This window comes from Nannobrachium achirus (genome assembly GCF_963921795.1).
Source record: "Nannobrachium achirus genome assembly, chromosome: 18".
Lineage (NCBI taxonomy): Eukaryota > Metazoa > Chordata > Actinopteri > Myctophiformes > Myctophidae > Nannobrachium > Nannobrachium achirus.
Genome location: NC_137825.1, coordinates 33748800 through 33767544, shown reverse-complemented (window position 1 = coordinate 33767544; position 18745 = coordinate 33748800). Strand labels below are relative to the sequence as shown.

The 18745-nt window shown below is 39.8% G+C and overlaps 1 protein-coding gene across 1 annotated transcript; it reads left to right on the top strand.

Annotated features, from left to right (window-relative positions):
- Positions 1 to 509: 509 nt before the first annotated feature.
- LOC308303042 (protein NLRC5-like) lies at positions 510 to 13472 on the top strand (the record flags this gene model as incomplete). Its single annotated transcript, XM_080747361.1, has 4 exons — positions 510 to 1197; positions 5041 to 5287; positions 9691 to 9790; positions 13407 to 13472. 4 exons carry the CDS (start codon positions 510 to 512, stop codon positions 13470 to 13472), a joined length of 1101 nt encoding a protein of 366 aa, XP_080603487.1.
- Positions 13473 to 18745: the final 5273 nt, after the last annotated feature.

Here is an 18745-nt window from a genome sequence, read left to right as displayed (position 1 = left end):
TATGGTTTATGATAGTCATTCAGTCATATTTGATATTTGTCTGTTTCTAGTGAAAATGTAACTAATTTGGCGACAGTAACATTAGCGTTTCTCACCATCAGTTGATTCTTCATATCCATATGAGTCAAACCACTGAGATCATTTGTTTATGTTTGGAACATAGTTCTTATATGAAGCGATATGAAAAAAGGAATTCAGAATGGAGGGAAAACGTGAACCAGGTAGGATGGGTAAATGACGTCAGACTTCACTGCTCTATTGTGATTACTTTTTGCTTAGACGTGTGAGAGTTGAACATTTACCCATTTGCTATTATTTCCATTTTAGGTGCAGGACCATGCCACAGATACCAGGCAAAGTTAAAGAAAAAAGCTGCTAATCTATCTGAAGTTTGGAAACAAAGCAATAGTTTTCTAGGCCTACCAAAGTACAAGTATTCAAATCTGACTTACACTCCTCTGGTCTTAGACACGTGTGAAAATGAAAAAATACCACAAAAAAATAAAAGAATGTTACTCTTCAAGAGCAAAAAAGAAAAGAAAACCAAGAAAAGCCGCTATAAAAAACTGAAGACCTGCATTCCTGAGGATGAACATGTAATATCTATAGATGACTTACTCAAAACTCGTAAGAACAAAATTCTTCTGGTTGGCAAGCCTGGAATTGGAAAAACAACAGCCGCATGTCAAATGCTGAAACTCTGGGGAGGAAGCAACAACAAGGACCTAGATTACATGTTCTATTTTGACATGAGAAAAAACACAAATCCCTTGAGCTTGGAGGATCTTTTAAATATGTTTAGTGAACTAGATGAAGCAAGAGAAGAGGTCTTGGAGGATATGAGGAGGAACTCTGAAAAGGTTACTATCATCTTCGATGGACTTACAGATCTCTCTTCCTCAGTGATAGAGAAACTTGTGGATGGGGATCTGCTACCTGATGCAAAGATCATAATCATATGCAGACCAGAGGTTGAAACAGAAGATTTTCTATATGACTGGGCTTCTCTCAGAGTGGAGGTGAAAGGCTTCAGCAAAAGTTCCATTAGAGAGTACTTGACTAATATGTTGAACACTGAGCAATTGAGCAATGTTCAAAACAATCTCGAATTGTTCAGTCTTTGTCATGTCCCAGCATATGCCTTGATGATGGTTGCCTGCTTTTCTATTACAAATTCTATGGCTACTAAAGAACCATGCACATTAACTGAAATATACCTCAAGATTATTTGCAGCTGTATCGAAAATCACAGTGGCAAGAAAATAAAAGATAATCTTTACAACTGTATCCAAGAATACAGTGAAGCAACATCTGATTTGGCACAAGCTGCTTTGGAAGCAACTAAAGGCAAATATCTGAACATACCAGATCTGCCTTGGGAACTAACCTGTGTATATTCACCCCTACTAAACACAGTTAATGTTAAAGTTCAACTTGAATCTACAGGGAAACCCCAGTCTGCATTTCTCCACTATACCATACAGGAGTTTTTTGCAGCATTATCGTTTTTGAAGAATCCTGACGAAATAACTGAACTTCTACAATATTGTTTGACTGAAGAGAAGAAGTATATGAAACATTTGATCCCATTCTTGTGTGGCTTGTGTAGCAAGAAAGGTCTTGACATGTTGAAATGTCTGGCTCCAGATCAGCAGGTGAAGGACATATCCAAGTCTTTCATCATAGAAGTGATAAACACATTTCTCTCTTCACTAAACCAAGATGACGATGACACTGATGACAGCCACATACTGTTCTTATGCAAATGCTTGTATGAATCTCAGTCCACGGAGGCCTGTCTTCACTTTCTGGACAAACTGGATTTTTGCCTTGATTTGAGTGAAGAGAATCTGGATCCTCACCATTATTGTGCTGTATCTTATGTAATCAGTCAGTCCCAAGAGAGAGAAATACAGCTAAAACTTGGAGACACTCTATCAGAAGAAGGACTGAGTTTAATACTTGGTTGCCTGACAAGTATTCAACTGGATGGGTAAGCATTGGTTTAGATTTTCTCTCAATATGTTCTAAAGTTGAGCTAATTTTGGTACCATATCACTTACTGTACAATTCTTCCAGGTGTGACACTTTGAAAAGCCAGCTCTGGACGGCTTTATTACTCAGTGAAGAGAAGATAGACTACCACAGTTTACTTGTCCTTGGTGGAAATGAGTTGCACCTCCCAGTCCGTTGTGGTAAAAGACGCGCGTTTGAAAGAGCAGCTGAGGTAATGCAGAATAGTCCAGAGAAGGTTCATCTCTGCCTCCTCTGGGACATCCCTCCTCCTCTGGGACATGTCCATCCAGATTTGAGACGGACCCTGTTGGAGTCTCTGCCTCATATTAGCAAACTCAGGTGTGTGATTTTGTGTAATAATGATTATGGTTATTATTTGCATTTAAATGTATTACATTTAACAACATCCCCTTTGCCGCTTGAATGGCTGGCCTTTGAAACAGTCGTGTTTTAAAATAATTGTCTTGTTTGATGACAGCCATAGTATACATTTCCATCACTGATTTCCACAAATACATTTCCACAAATATGATTTCTGACTTTTTCTTTTTACTGCATTTAAGTTTCAGAGCCTCAAAGGATCAGGAACATTTCCTTGAATTACTGGAGGGAGAACGACAAAATCTATTACTAGATTTGTGCCTGGATGCAGCAATTAATAAGAAGGAAGAATTTCTGAGTACAGTGAAAAGACTCCTGTCATTGTTCTCTGTTTACGCTGCGAGATACGACATCCTGCTTGATCTTTACCAACATATCAGCAGTAAAGGATATAAACATATTCTTCAGATTCTGAAGCCACTTTACCCACCAGATCCTACTGTCTGGTCCATAGACCTCTCAGAGAGAAAAGTCTCTGTCCTCCTAGAATGTCTGGAACTCCAACCAGAGAAGAAACATGTAGAGCTGAGAGGCTGGTCAGATGAAGAGAATGAAGTAAAGAGTTTCCTTCAGTGTCTACCCTACATCTCACAACTCAGGTACTTTTTGAATAATTTACAAGAATGTTAATTTCCATTAACCTACGCACTGCTGCCACCTTCTGGCGGAGTCAGGTTAAAATGTCCATGCTTAGAGCATAAATAAATAAATCTTTCTCTTCATATATTCAAGTCGCACCATGTAGTTTTGGGTAGTGATGGGTCTTTCACGATCGATTCTTTCAAGATTCACTGCCGTGAACAGGAACGGAAGCGCTCATTTCCTGAAACTTAAGTTCATGCATTCGTTCATACCCCCGTCCTCTGCCCGTTCACAGGACGGGAGGGCGGGCTGTACGTGAGACATACTAATAACACTCACACAATAGTGTTTTTCACCAGACATGATAGCGATACTGAAAGTTGAACAGATCATTGCTTGTGAACATGAATAAAATCGTTTTCCCATTACTAGTCTCGGGTATCAGTGGCCACTTTAGACACAAATAAGATGGCACTGATGGCAACCATTGTCTTTGACTTCATTACCCAATATTATCTGCTTAGTCGCACTAGTGACCTGACACTTTGAGTCTTTTGTCTGAATGAGCATTAGCTGATCTACAGGCTCACAACTCGTCTCAGCACAACGCATTGAGAGCTTGTAGGTCTGCTATTTTCGCTGTGCTGCCCACTGTGAAAATTTGAACACTGGAGTCCATCAGCACACAAAAGATTACGACACTGGAGAATACCCGGATTAAGATTATTGTCTCCCCTCTACATGGTAGTTCAGTAAAGCCCCTAGCCCCTGAGTCCATATGCTACAGTATGATTTGAAAACCAGCCAGATTGAAGAAGATGCACTTGTTCTGCACCACAGACAGCTTAGGTGAGCAAGTCGCCATGCCGAAAAATTCAAAGTCACCTCCAGCTGACACAGAATCCAAAATCATCGATGGTCATGGCCCCCGCCTTGTGCACGGTCAGGTGGTGAAAACGAAGAAAACAAGCACTCCGTTTAAAATCTGACTGTTATAATCATACTGTAACATATACATTTATGGAAGGATGTTTATACTTAAAAATACAACTTTTTTTAATTTGTGGACATAATGCTATATAGTTGTTAAAACGTATAGTGCTGCTTTAAATAATCAAATCTATTTCAGCCTGAAGAAAGAGTATGTTTTAGATTCATTTTAGATAATTATTTTATGTTTATTCCTTTTATTTTTCACAATATACAGGTTTACTTCGAGTCAGTCAGGACACAGATTTCTGATGAATCTGTGCATGCAAGCAGTTCTCCATGAGAGGTTAAACACACAAACAATAGAACAAGTGTTTTCAGTGTCTGAATATTGGACTCACAAATGGGACTTTATTCTAGACCTGTACTCTCATGTCAAAGACTATGAGACTGAAACACACAATAGTGTGTTTCCAGCATTTCAACGAGTTGACCTGCCGGCTCCTACAGTCTGGTCCATAGACCTGTCAGAGAGAAAGGTCTCTGTCCTCCTAGAGATGTTGAAACTCCAACCAGAGAAAAAAACTGTAGAGCTGAGAGGCTGGCCCGATGAGGAGAGTGAAGTGAAGATCTTCCTTCAATGTTTACCCTACATCTCAAAGCTCAGGTATACTGGGATTATGTTTTACATAGAATAGTTTTAGTTTTACTTTATTACAATTAAATCTCAGAAATGAAATTCAACATAATGAATCTATCCAAAATATGCACAAGTGGAGAGACATTGTTATGCTTTATCCTTCTCGGTTGCATATGCTGCAACAATAATATTTTCAGTGGATACACACACAACTAGGCATAGCCTAGTTTGTTTCCTTTACCATATGTCTGTTCACACATATAGCAGTGGCAAATTATTAAGTGCTAGAAAATGTTGTATTTATTTTTATGTTTATTCCTCTTGTCTTCCTCTAATCTACTACAGGTTTCCTTCTCAGATTCAAACAGGACAAAGATTTCTGATGAATCTGTGTGTGCAAGCTGCTCTCTATGAGAGGTTAAACACGCAAACCATAGAAGAAGTGTTTTCAGTGTCTAAATATTGGTCTCACAAATGGGATTTCCTTCTAGACCTGTACTCCCATGTCAAAGACTATGAGACTCAAACAGGCAGAAGTCTTCTTCCAGCATTACAACCAGTTTACCAGTCAGCTCCAGCAGTCTGGTCCATAGACCTCTCAGAGAGAAAGGTCTCCCTCCTCCTAGAGGTGCTGAAACTCCAATCAGAGAAGAAACCAATAGAACTGAGAGGCTGGTCAGATGAAGACAGTGAAGTGAAGATTTTCCTTCAGTGTCTGCCCTACATCTCAAAGTTCAGGTAACTGGGATTACAGACACACACAATTACACACACACACACACACACACACACACACACACACACACACACACACACACACACACACACACACACACACACACACACACACAAAATAAAAAAACAGAACTTTCAACATTCAGTGTTTTTTCTGTAATCTGTAGATTTTTTAATTACTAGGCTCAGAAAAGTGAGTTAATTTGCCTCTGGACGTACGCATCATCATTCAGGGGAGGGTGTGGTTGTAGGGGAGAGTGAACGCAACAACCAAAGTGGTGAATGGTAAATGGTAAACGGTGCATTGGACCAATGCAAACACAATGTAAAGTAACAGCAAAGGTGATACACCCTCCCCTACAACCACACCCTCCCCTGGATGATGAGGCATATGTCAAAATGAACTCACCTTTCTCAGCCTAATTATTCAAAGAACTACAGATTACAGAAAAAACACTGAATGTTGAAAGGTCAGGTTTTTTGGTGTAATTTAGGTCAGGAAACATGAAAAGGCCTAATAGTAAAACTCTTATAAGAACGTTATTAAACCTTAATAAACATGTAATAGACTAATATAGCCTCAGGGCGACATGTGACCTCGTCATCTGGCCAGTGATGTATATCAGACCAGTTACCCATATATGGAGACCCCTGGTAGCCATATATGGAGATCCATGTACTGTATATGGAGATATGCTGTGAGAGCCCAAATATGCTTACTCAGTTATTATCTCCACCAGCCGAAGGCAAGGGAGAGAGTATGTTTTCCCCTCCGTCCGTCTGTCCGTCCGTCCGTCCCTCCAGTTTGTTACCAGCTAATTGCTGCCAAAATGAGCACACACACTCCCTGGATGCCAATTCAGAACCTCTGCCCCACATTTTTCAACTGGCCCTGTTCTAGCGCCACCTAGTGGCCGATGTTTGCAAAACACATTTCTGTACACTACTCTTAGAGATTTTGTCCACAAATCCTACAAATTGGTAGACAGTATCTCTACAGTCATGTGATCAACATGGATCTGTCCGATTTTCCATATTCCATCTTGATTGGCTACAATTGGCTTCCAAAGTTTGCAGGATTGCTCAGTTTTGAACAAAATGCCTCAAATCATGAACACAGCGTGCAATCTTGGTGAGATTGGGCGCGCACATTCCCACTAGGCAGAGGAAGAAATGCCACTTCAAATTTCTCAAATCAGCCTCATGGTGGCGCTATAACTGGGCAATTGTGTTTTTACCTTTAACTCCACCGATAAGTGGAAAACTTTGTATGCGCACTCCCTACAGGCTAGGGATAAACCTTTGCCCTGCATTTTTCACAGTTGCCTTTTATAGCGCCACCAGGAGGACAACTTATGTAAAACACATTCTTTGCTATTACTCCATCAGATTTTCTCCAACAATCATGCACATCAGTGCACAGTATCTCTATAGTCATGTGATGAAGTCTGATCCGTCAGATATTTCATATTCCATCCTAATTGGCTAATATTTGCTTCCAAAGTTTGCAGGATTGCTCCGTAAAAATGCCTCAAATCATCAACGCAGCTTGCGAATACTGTGAAATTTGCCACACATATTTCCACTACGTTAAGGAACAAATGCTACCCTTTTCACATTGGCCTGTTATAGCGCCACCAGCAGGTAGACTTTAGCAAAACACATTTTTGGAAGACAATGTCTCAAATCATGCATGCAGCATCCGACTGCCTTGAAAGGTCTAAGATTGGCGAAGAACAAAAGCCACCCTTTTTACATTGGCCTATTATAGCACCACCAGGACGCCTGGCCTGGTGGAGACCTGTACTCGGAAGAGCACTGCTTCTAGTTCATTATGTGAAAGTCCTTTGATGTCTATGACATCTGACATGTGACATTATGCCCATACAGCCACACAGATATGGGCTGTCTTGGCTATCTGTCTTGGCCATATATGAGTTCTGTTAGTGTGGTATGTGGCCGATGTGGCCTCCATATATGGGTATTCCCATATGAAGTCCTGTTAGATATGGGCTTAATATTGATGACATCAGGGAACTCCATATAGGCATAAAAGGGATTCTGTTAGTGTGACATCACAGTGAAGCCAGAGCGTGATGTCAGAGCGGCAAACCAATTCTGTCAAGAGTGGTTCCCCTGGCATCACAGTGATGTCAGAGCGACAAACCCATAGGCGTGACAGAGATACGGACAAGATGTGCCGGTTTTCATAGTTAACTGTGACCTACAGTCACAATAACAATAATATATGTTGACAATTATGGATAGATCTCTTATCTTATCTATTAAATAATCTTTTATAGTTCATATTTGATTTTAGGTATTTTAGCTACACATTATTACAGTTACTTACTTGCATGAACACAGTATGTTTTAAATCATGAATAATGCTTGTTTCTTTTGTTTCATAAAACTACACAGGTTTCCTTCTCAGAATCAATCAGGACAAAGATTTCTGATGAATCTGTGTGTGCAAGCTGCTCTCTATGAGAGGTTAAACACACAAACCATAGAAGAAGTGTTTTCAGTGTCTGAATATTGGTCTCACAAATGGGACTTCCTTCTAGACCTGTACTCCCATGTCAAAGACTATGAGACTCAAACAGGCAGAAGTCTTCTTCCAGCATTACAACCAGTTTACCAGTCAGCTCCGGCTGTCTGGTCCATAGACCTCTCAGAGAGAAAGGTCTCCCTCCTCCTAGAGGTGCTGAAACTCCAATCAGAGAAGAAACCAATAGAACTGAGAGGCTTGTCAGATGAAGCGATTGCAGTGAGGATCTTCCTTCACTGTCTACCCTACATCTCACAGCTCGGGTAATGTGTGTGCTTTCATTGAATATTTGTCTATGTTTAAAAGCTAAAGTATCTCGATAGTTTTGAAGATAATGAGGTATGATTTATTAATTTCTATGTTCTTTAACCCCCCACCCCATCCCATGTTTTAATAAGAAGTAACAGATATAATAGATCTACAAGCTCACAACATGCCATGATGCAATGCATTGTGAACTTGTAGATCGGCTATTTGCAAAATGTGACACTGTTAGTTTGGGCTGAAGTGGTTAAAAAGGATTTATTATTTGTAACTCTTGTGACTTGATGTCACCATCAGACACACTTATATACATTAATACACATTACAGATTTCTTTAATTTTCTGTTGAATCACTTAAAATCTAATGGATACAGTGTATATTATTATTTGGTCCTGTTTATGATGCAGAGATTAATATGTTATGTTAATTTTAATTCAAACTGTTGCAGTGTCAATGGTCAAAACCCATCAAAGTTCCTCGGGAGGCTCTTCTGCGAAGCAGCAGAATTGGAAGAAGAAACAGGGGAGGAGATTCTGGAATTGATGTCTTCTGTCTGTAATTACAAAACATTCCCCTTTATTGACTCTTGTGATAACTGGAAATACATGAAGTATCAATGTGATGTACTACTGGACCTGTACTCCTATGTGAAGGACTATGAGACTCAAACAGGCAGAAGTGTTCTTCCAGCATTACAACCAGTTTACCAGTCAGCTCCTGCAGTTTGGTCGATAGACCTCTCAAAGAGAAAGGTCTCCCTCCTACAAGAGGTGCTGAAACTCCAACCAGAGAAGAAACCAGTAGAGCTGACAGGCTGGTCAGATGAAAAGAGGGAAGTGAGGATCTTCCTTCAGTGTCTACCCTACATCTCACAGCTCAGGTAATATACAGTTTACAATATTAACCCATTAACCCGTTAACAAATTAATCCATTAAAACTCAAAAAGTATTAATACATTGATTTGATGATTGAAGCAATGCAAGACCCATCTTTAAAACCATTCATTACTAAAAGTGAACATCTCTGATCTCTGATGATTGTAATAACAACACAAGCACTGACCACACACCCCAAGTGGGTTTTAAGTGCTTGGCTATTGTTCCTAAAATCCTAATGTAATCTTGACTCTGATTCATAAGATTACTTGTAGTTAGGATTAGTAGTGGTCATAACTCAAACATTGTATTTATTTTTCCTTGATTTTCAGGATGTGTGAAGGCATGGCATGCCTACTTTTTCATGCAGTAAGAACAGGACATTTGCCCTGTCCAGTGGCTATTGAAGAGCTTTCCCTTCTAAAGACCACACAACAATCAGAGAGACTATTATCAAGGATTGTTAGTAATGTGGCATCCCTGCTGAGACACTGGTCAGTCAGATGTTTGGACTTGACCAAGTCCAGCATCCATTCATACCTCCTCCTTCCACTGTTGAGTCACCATGATCAACTGACAATCAAGTAAATGAGTTTTTTTTGTTGTTGTTGAGTGATAAAACATGTCAGTCATTAAAGAAAAAATAACTAACTCCATTCTCAACATGTTCATTAATTTGTCCACATACTCTGATCCATAATTTCATTTCATTAGACTGCGTCCAGAGGTTCTGCAGGAGCTGGCTGATGTTGTGTTTACAGCTCAGGATGAGGACCTGACAAAGTCCTTCTTGGAGAAGTTTGGAGATGGGAAGGTGTGTGTGTGTGTGTGTGTGTCTGTGTCCACCTGATGCCAGTTAATAGTTGTGACCCTCGTTAATGGATCAGAGGAAGGCAATTATGTCTCTGCAATGTCAACTAGCTGCCGTTGTACAGATGCATACTTTTCAAGCAGACTGGTTAATTGGTTCTTAACTTATTTTGTTTCAACTTTAAGGAGCGTATTTGTCATAATAATTATAATAATGATGGTATAAGAGCAGCAATAACATTATTATGTCTGAACTGTCACTGGATTAGCAGGAACGCCGCCGTCGCCCCCCACAATGTTGTGGCCCTCGGCTTGGTAGTGGTACCCTAGACATAATTCGGCCCTTGGGGAAAACTAATTGGGGAACCCTGGTCTAAACTGAGAGCCCCCCCCCCCCTCCCCCCGTACTAGTAGAGAGTGACAACAGTCTAACTTGGTTTATTTATGTTTATTTAATATCCATGATTTTATTTGCTATTCTCTGTTCTCTTTTTCAGGGAAATTTGCATGGTGAGATGGAATCCGATACATGTGTCAGTGGTTGTAGGATGGAAGATTCAAGCTCCTTGCCTCGCTCTCGCAGCTTACCCTCATTGAGCAAATTCCAAATTCCATGTATAGAGAACGAGGCAGGTTTCAGAGCAACACGGTCCCGCAGCTTAAATGACATTATCCTACTGGACAAAACACAGAAAATGACACCTGACATAATTGTTGCTGAAAACAAGGTAATCTACACATTACACTGCACCCAATCAGGACTGGTCCAATGCAGCGTGACTGGCCTGGTGTTTAAGATGGAGGCAGAGGGAGAGGTTACTTACAGGACAGTCCATTGGAACCGAAGGCTTCTAGCCCGACATGGCAAGAGGCCTGCAGGACCACTGTTTGACATCAAATGTACTCAGGGGTCTGTGGGTCAGTTACGCCTTCCACATTGTCAGATCCTCTCCATGGGTAGAGACAGAACGTTGTCTGTTGCCCATGTGATGGATGAGAACATTGAGCTCATCAGGCCTGATGTGATCACAGAAACCCATGTTATCATAAATGTAACTGGATTTTCTGCCTACGGTAACGTCACTGATGCCGACAGCCAAAATCCTGTTGATGCATTGGTGTTACTATTTTATATACCACCGAATCCTGATGATCCACTGATACATTCGTTCCTGAAAGTATTACTGCTGCCAGGGAACGTTGTGCTGAATGAAGTGCTGAAGAAAAGGATTATCAGACATAAAGAGTTAGGGTTAGGGTTAGGGTTAGAAATTCCCATTGTACAACCTCCATGCGAACTAATCCCAAAGCAGAAATATACCCTCTCCACTTCCCCTACAGATGATTCCATCATCATTCAACCAAATAAGGCAACATTTAAAGTTGATGATTATGAGAATTACATCGAAGGATTTGAAGTGATTTTCAAGGGAGCAATTAGGGATTATGTTACACTGTGTCTAAAAGATAGTAACACCTCAGACTGTCCATGGGAACGCTATGTATGCCTTTCAGCCCTTCGTTTAAGAAAACAACAAGTTATGCAGACACTGAGTGAGTCACCAGAAGACAGACTGTTGTCTGTGCAGAGCAGCTTCATCGAAAGCGTTTCAGGTCCCACTCTCTCATGTATCATAGACAAACTGCATGTGCAGAGGGTTTTAAACGACTCTGAGCAGGATGCGACCAAAGATATGCAGAGGAGGGAGGACAAGGCACGTTTTGTCATTGATGCAGTGAGGAAAAAAGGACCTGTTCCGAGTTCAAGCATGATATTGATTATCTGTGATATTGACAAATTCCTCGCTGAACATCTTAAGTTGATGTAAAACTGTACCTATGTTGCGTAAAACCTTTTCAGTTTCGAGGCAACTTCATGTTTGTATTTTCTTTCTTTCCATAAGGGTCCATTTGGTTACAAGATTTTACCTTGCCTCACAGAATGCTGAATGTATACCTCACTTAAGTTACTCACAGGTAGTCCCACATTGTGTGTGAATATACTGTGCTCCCTTTGCCTGGAATGATATATAAAAATTCTCATCTTAAACTTGTTGTACAGTAGGCACGATGAAATGGGAGACTGATGATTACTATAAAGTAATGTTATATTTATTTTATGACCCCCCAGAGTTATTTTCTTGACAATGATGTTGCTCAACCGTATGAGAAATAAAAATGTTGGTTTTGTTAACTAATGAATCAAAGCAACAAAAAAGTATTCTCTATATTATGTATTTATTTACAGTTTTCTATACTGTACTGTACTATACTGAAATTTCAGTGAATAAAAAACACAAAAAGGTTCTCACTGTTAAAATGTACATTTGTAATAAAAAATGAAAATATCCCAGAAGTATAGCCTACACACTTTTATCCTCCATTTATTCCTCCATTCAAAGTTCTCAAACTTGTCAGGCCACAACCATGTCCTTTAATTGTCACTATAAATGTGCAGATATCGTGTTAGGTTAGGTTTTGGTAAGTTATAGGCCAAAACATGAAGTAAGACTAAAACATAGTAGAAAAAAGTATTGGAAATTGGAAATACTCCAGTAAAGTACTAGCCTAGTAGCCTACAGTACTACCTAATGTACTTAGTTACTTTCCACCATTGCATTTCAGATAGGGTTATAGTTAACAGAAAATGCATTTTGAGGTCGGGATGCCCAATGTTGTCCAATCAGAAGAGAGAACTCATACAGCACACAGGATGGTGAAATTGGCTGGAACACTATCTATTAATTTAACTTTTTTCAACCAAAAACGTTTTGTTTTAATCAAAAATTAACACTTGCACTAAATAATAATGTAAAACAACGATAGGCGTTTTATGTGTTTTACTTGCAGCATTAATAAAGCCAAATATTCAAAACTTGGTGTGCTTGAGGGGGCACTCTGTTTTAATTCCACGGACTTTGTCTCCCTCAAGTGGACAGAGTGAATATCGAAACAGAACAACAACGTGCAAACAGCAAGCTGTGTGGGAGATGCGACAGGAGAAGGATCATGTCAAATCGAACACAAATAATTGTGTGTATCCCTGCACTGTTTACACCGATTGACCTCGGTAAATATACTGTACGAACAGACAACGGGTCACTAAACAATAATTAATAGCCTAATATAATGCAAGTCGCTCCCTCCTCACCAAACAATAATTAATTGGCTAATATAATAAATTCCTAAGACAATAATTTGATTTTTGTAAATGTACCTGCATCCAGTGCCTTGCATTTGGGTCCCCATCCAGTGCTGCCATGCATTTGGGTCCCCATCCAGAATCAATGGGTAAATTTACTGTAATAGTTTTTTCTTATGCGACAAATAAAAATAAGTATTATTGAACTCAAGTCTGCATGGCGTGAGTAATCAATAGGAAAAAAAGTCATTTTGGGGGTGAACTACTGTTTTAAAGGAGTAGTTCACCTTGGGCTAAAGTGTTTGGGAACCACTGCGAAAATAAATGGCAATGATCACAATATTTTATCTTATTTTATCAAGATAATTAAATATCACTTACTGCTCTTTTATAAACCATGTGTTGCCTGCGTGCGTGCGTGCCTGCATGTGTTTGTGCGTGCGCATGTGTGTGCGTGTGCGTGAGTGCGTTCCCCCAGACCTTCATCAGCCAGACCCTCAACCCCTGGTTCTGCCACCTCCACCGCCTGATGCGTCCTCAGTAAGATCCAGCATAACACCCCCACCAACACCTGGACGACTACTGCAGCATGGAGTGCTGCGGGCCCCCTTCCCTGTAGTCCGCTGGGCCCTGGCTCTGGCCCACCATGGATGTGCATGACCGGAGACGCCGACTGTGCTGGATTCGTATTTATATATATCATATGATTTAGTAGGTCATTATTTTACAGGAATATTTTCTTGAAATATGGAGATATGAGCATAATACACGAGGGGTAGACATTAAGGGTCCTCTGGGCCTTTTCAAGATCACTGATGGCCCCACTATCGTAGCTACTGGCCCTGGAACATTATTTTTACATCCACAAATGACAAACAAGAATTGACCCTGATGATGGGCTCACAGAAGGCTATGTTGTAATAAACCAGACAATTTCACAACATCATTACAAAACACCAGTAACACAGGAAAAGAATGTGAACTTACAGTAGGTGTTAGAGTTAGGGCATTTGTGTTTTTATGGCATTCATTTTACTGGCCCAAGTGGAAGGCATATTCTACTGGCCCAGAGGGTCTAAATAGTACTTCCATTTATAATGTCTACCCCTGTACATTATACATTAAATGTAACATAGCATCAAGACCAGTTTAACCACTTCAACCCTGTATGCATTGGATATTTTTAAATGATACAGGATAGGTGGGCACTAGAGACACCTGGGCACCTCCATGTGACATTGGCAATATTGTCCAAAATGTAAAAAGAAGTCTTCAGTAATGTGTAGTAGGCCTTGACATGAACATGCACGGTACATCATTATCAGACTTAATTTTATCCTTCAACTTAAACTGGATGTTCTGAAGTCTCATTACTCCGACGTAGCGTTCGGCCGACTCTCCCCTTAGCCTAACACTTTCTCTAACACTCTCTAACCCTAACCATTACTAACACAATCTCTAACCATTACTAACTATCTCTAACCCTAACCATTACTAACTATCTCTAACCCTAAACGCATGATGGACTAATGAGACCTCGGACATCCTCCCTGGTCCTGGATATTCTGTATAGCTTTTGTAGCAATTTGTAGAAATAGCAGACCTTAATTGTCAAATGTTTTAAGTATGTTCTAATCATATATACTTTACTTTAAAACATTTTCAAAATATTTTATTTTTTAACATTCTGAACAAAATAGGCAATTTTACATGGAGGTGCTCAGATGTCCTGACTAATTTGGGAATGTTCCATTATCCAAATGAAAGGAAGAAGAAACAATAGACGATCTACAAGATCACAACCTGATCTTGTAAGATTGGGTTGTGACATTGCGAGATTGTAGATCGGCTAACGTTGCTATTCATCACAGAACAAATTATACAGGGCTTAACTTAAAGTTGTACTATGTAACTTTTTTTATAAAACAAATCTTAAAATTCTCCTAACTATTAAATCACAAAAGTTTTAGAAGATCCGCGCCGTGAATTTCAGCCTGTAAAGCCTTCTCTGTATGTAAACTGAGATCCTTGCCGTGGACCGGATCTCGCGCCAAAATTGCGTCATCACACTACCGGCCAATCACAGCGAGGGTTATACAACTGCCGGCCAATCACAGCGCATCTTGAAGTGGGGTCGCTATGGCAGCCATATTTGTTGTCGCCCGTTTGTACCATCCCTTCTCTAGGTAATTTCGCCTACCAGGCAGGGTGAAGGAGTCCGTATCTCTGGAATTACTGAACGCACAGGAACAAGGGACCCCTTAAAAGATAGATCTCAGCGAGGTGGAGGCAGACGCGGGGATCTGAAGGTACGAAAAACGTCCGAAAGACGCGGACGCGACCGCGGTTTGCTATAGGGCTAATGACCACTAGTTGGGCATCTTACACAGTATGGCTTTAAGTCAAGTTTATGAGAAATGTCCTACGTTGAAAACTGCACTTTGTATTTTGGCGGCGCCAATGCCTGATTTTACCCTCGGTTGCATTCTGAAAATAGCAGATCTACAAGCTCACAACGCGTCGTACTGCAGGCGACGCGTTGTGGGCTTGTAGATCTGCCATTTTCAGAGGTCAACACCCCGAGCGCAACCAAACGACAAAATGGCGAGTCTTCTCCACAGTCCCTAGACTAGAGAAAGAAATTGTCTGCATATTTAGTCTTGGTTTTAGTCGTCATGGCTTAGTTTTTATTGGTCTGTGAAAAAAATGCAGGACTCTGCAAACATGTTTTGTCAGTTTTAGTTGATGAAATCAACACTTCTTGCACCCCCTCCAACCATTTGGCTCAAGTGTAGAAACAATAAAACAAAGGAAATACCACTTCACCATGGTCTGATAAATACTCACAATTGGTCTGTCTGTGCTAAAATAATAAAGTTGTGAATACACGATGCCGATGGTCTTAACTTCAAAAAGTATTCTCTTTTCCTTTTGCTTTTCTCTGTATATTAAATTGTTACCTCCCTCACGTTTCCTTTCTTTGAAATGATAAAAAGAGAAAGTTGGTCATCTTTAGAGCCCTGTGACTGCTGTGTAGGGGTGTAACAATATAGTAACTGAATCGAAAAATCTATATAAATTTGCAATGATCTATATCGTTATGCAAAAGCAAAGTATTGTATCGTTTTGCAATGCAGATCCGGTATTGAATCGTTTTGCAATGCAATAATAGATTCTTTGGAAACTAAGTATTTGTGTCTTGTATTTAGCAATGTTAAGAGGGAAAATTAAAAAGAGGGGTCTAATCACGTTTCCGTTCCATATAGCTACTCTTGGTCTGTTGATAAATGTGTGAAGTCTCTGTTCACGTCAAGGTGTGGGTTTGTCCATATATGTGTTGAAATATAATGTCCATGTATTTGGTAGAGAATTAGTGTTTACTTATTTATATCCAGAATCTTACATTAAAAAACCTGCTCTATTGACACGCAGCATCTTATGTTGAAAGAATTTTCCTCTGTGTAGAAATACATGCCGTAACGCCACATCTCCAGTATTGACTTTGATTATGCTTAGTTCAGTGTGGTATCACGCACCAAAAATAGCCGACCTCCAAGCTCACTGTGAGCTTGGAGGTCAGCTATTTTTGATATTTCCACCAAAAGGCCCTTTTAGAAATGTCAGCCCCTGCCCCTCTAACATTCTCTGCACGTCCCTGTTCCCAGTTGTACAGTACGGCCAGGCCCCCCGCTGCTCCTCTTATAGTCCTAGAAACGAACCAGGAAGTGACAGATTTAAAGGTCCGGCTCTTATTTCCTCAGCGAGATAAGCAAAGTATATACACAATGTTGTCAGCACAAGAAATCAAAAATGTGTGGAAATTCACATTTATTATGCTTCATGTTGGGTTCACAAAAAAATGGTGACTTGTGCTTTTGTAAAAAAATAAATAATAATAATAATAAGACTGAAAGTGTTTTATGCTTGTGACTGTTTGTGTACCTAAAAAAAAAACCTATTGGTTTCCGAGTTATCGCACTTTGAAAAATCTAGGATTGCATTTGTCGAAAAAAAAGTAGGGTTCCAGGGGTCGCACAGCAATGTGTCACACATCCACACGTTCGTCTCGACGAGCTATACAACATACCAAAAGATAGGCACTATCGGAAATGTAAGACTTAAAATCTATCTTTTGACGCCTTACTATAGTCTTATGTAATTTTGGGGGTTTTGAAGACAATCTGAAAAAAATGAATTAATTTCATATCCACGCGTTCGTCTCGAAGAGCTATACAACATACTAAGAGACAGGCGCTTAAACCCTATTGGTTTCCGAGTTATCGCACTTTGAAAAATCTAGCGGTTCTTGCTGTCCAGGGGTCGCACAGCAATGTGTCACACATCCACACGTTCGTCTCAACGAGCTATACAACATACCAAAAGATAGGCACTATCGGAAATGTAAGACTTAAAATCTATGGTTTTGAAGACAATCTGAAAAAAATGAATTAATTTCATATCCACGCGTTCGTCTCAAAGAGCTATACAACATACTAAGAGACAGACGCTTAAAACCTATTGGTTTCCGAGTTATCGCACTTTGAAAAATCTAGGATTGCATTTGTCGACGAAAATTAGGGTTCCAGGGGTCGCACAGCAATGTGTCACACATCCACACGTTTGTCTCGACGAGCTATTATCGGAAATTTAAGACTTAAAATCTATCTTTTGACGCCTTACTATAGTCTTATGTAATTTTGGGGGTTTTGAAGACAATCTGAAAAAAATGAATTAATTTAATATCCACGCGTTCGTCTCGAAGAGCTATAAGAGACAGGCGCTTAAAACCTATTGGTTTCCGAGTTATCGCACTTTGAAAAATCTAGGATTGCATTTGTCGACGAAAAGTAGGGTTCCAGGCGTCGCACAGCAATGTGTCACACATCCACACGTTCGTCTCAACGAGCTATACAACATACCAAAAGATAGGCACTATCGGAAATGTAAGACTTAAAATCTATGGTTTTGAAGACAATCTGAAAAAATGAATTAATTTCATATCCACGCGTTCGTCTCAAAGAGCTATACAACATACTAAGAGACAGACGCTTAAAACCTAGTGGTTTCCGAGTTATCGCACTTTGAAAAATCTAGGATTGCATTTGTCGACGAAAATTAGGGTTCCAGGGGTCGCACAGCAATGTGTCACACATCCACACGTTTGTCTCGACGAGATATACAACATACCAAAAGATAGGCACTATCGGAAATTTAAACTTAAAATCTATCTTTTGACGCCTTACTATAGTCTTATGTAATTTTGGGGGTTTTGAAGACAATCTGAAAAAAAATGAATTAATTTAATATCCACGCGTTCGTCTCGAAGAGCTATACAACATACTAAGAGACAGGCGCTTAAAACCTATTGGTTTCCGAGTTATCGCAATTTGAAAAATCTAGGATTGCATTTGTCGAAGAAAATTAGGGTTCTAGGGGTCGCACAGCAATGTGTCACACATCCACACGTTTGTCTCGACGAGCTATACAACATACAAAAAGATTTAGTTTGTCTCATCACTGAAAATAAAATGATTAAATGTCCAAGGAGGTAAACAGCCACATAAAACTGTCCTGTGCAGTTAGGGTAAAAATTACAGAACCATTACCAGTTTGTTCTAACAGTAGCTGTGTTTACATAGACACTTTTCTTCCAATCTGATTAAAATAAACACAATTGAAGTTTTTGGATCAAGTGTTTACATGTGGTGAGATCAATCCAATCTGGTTATAAAAAGGTGTAGACCACCCGATTAGAATTTAAATCGGGTTTATTTAGGTGTATAGGCTACATGGATAATCTTTATCTGGTGTCTATGT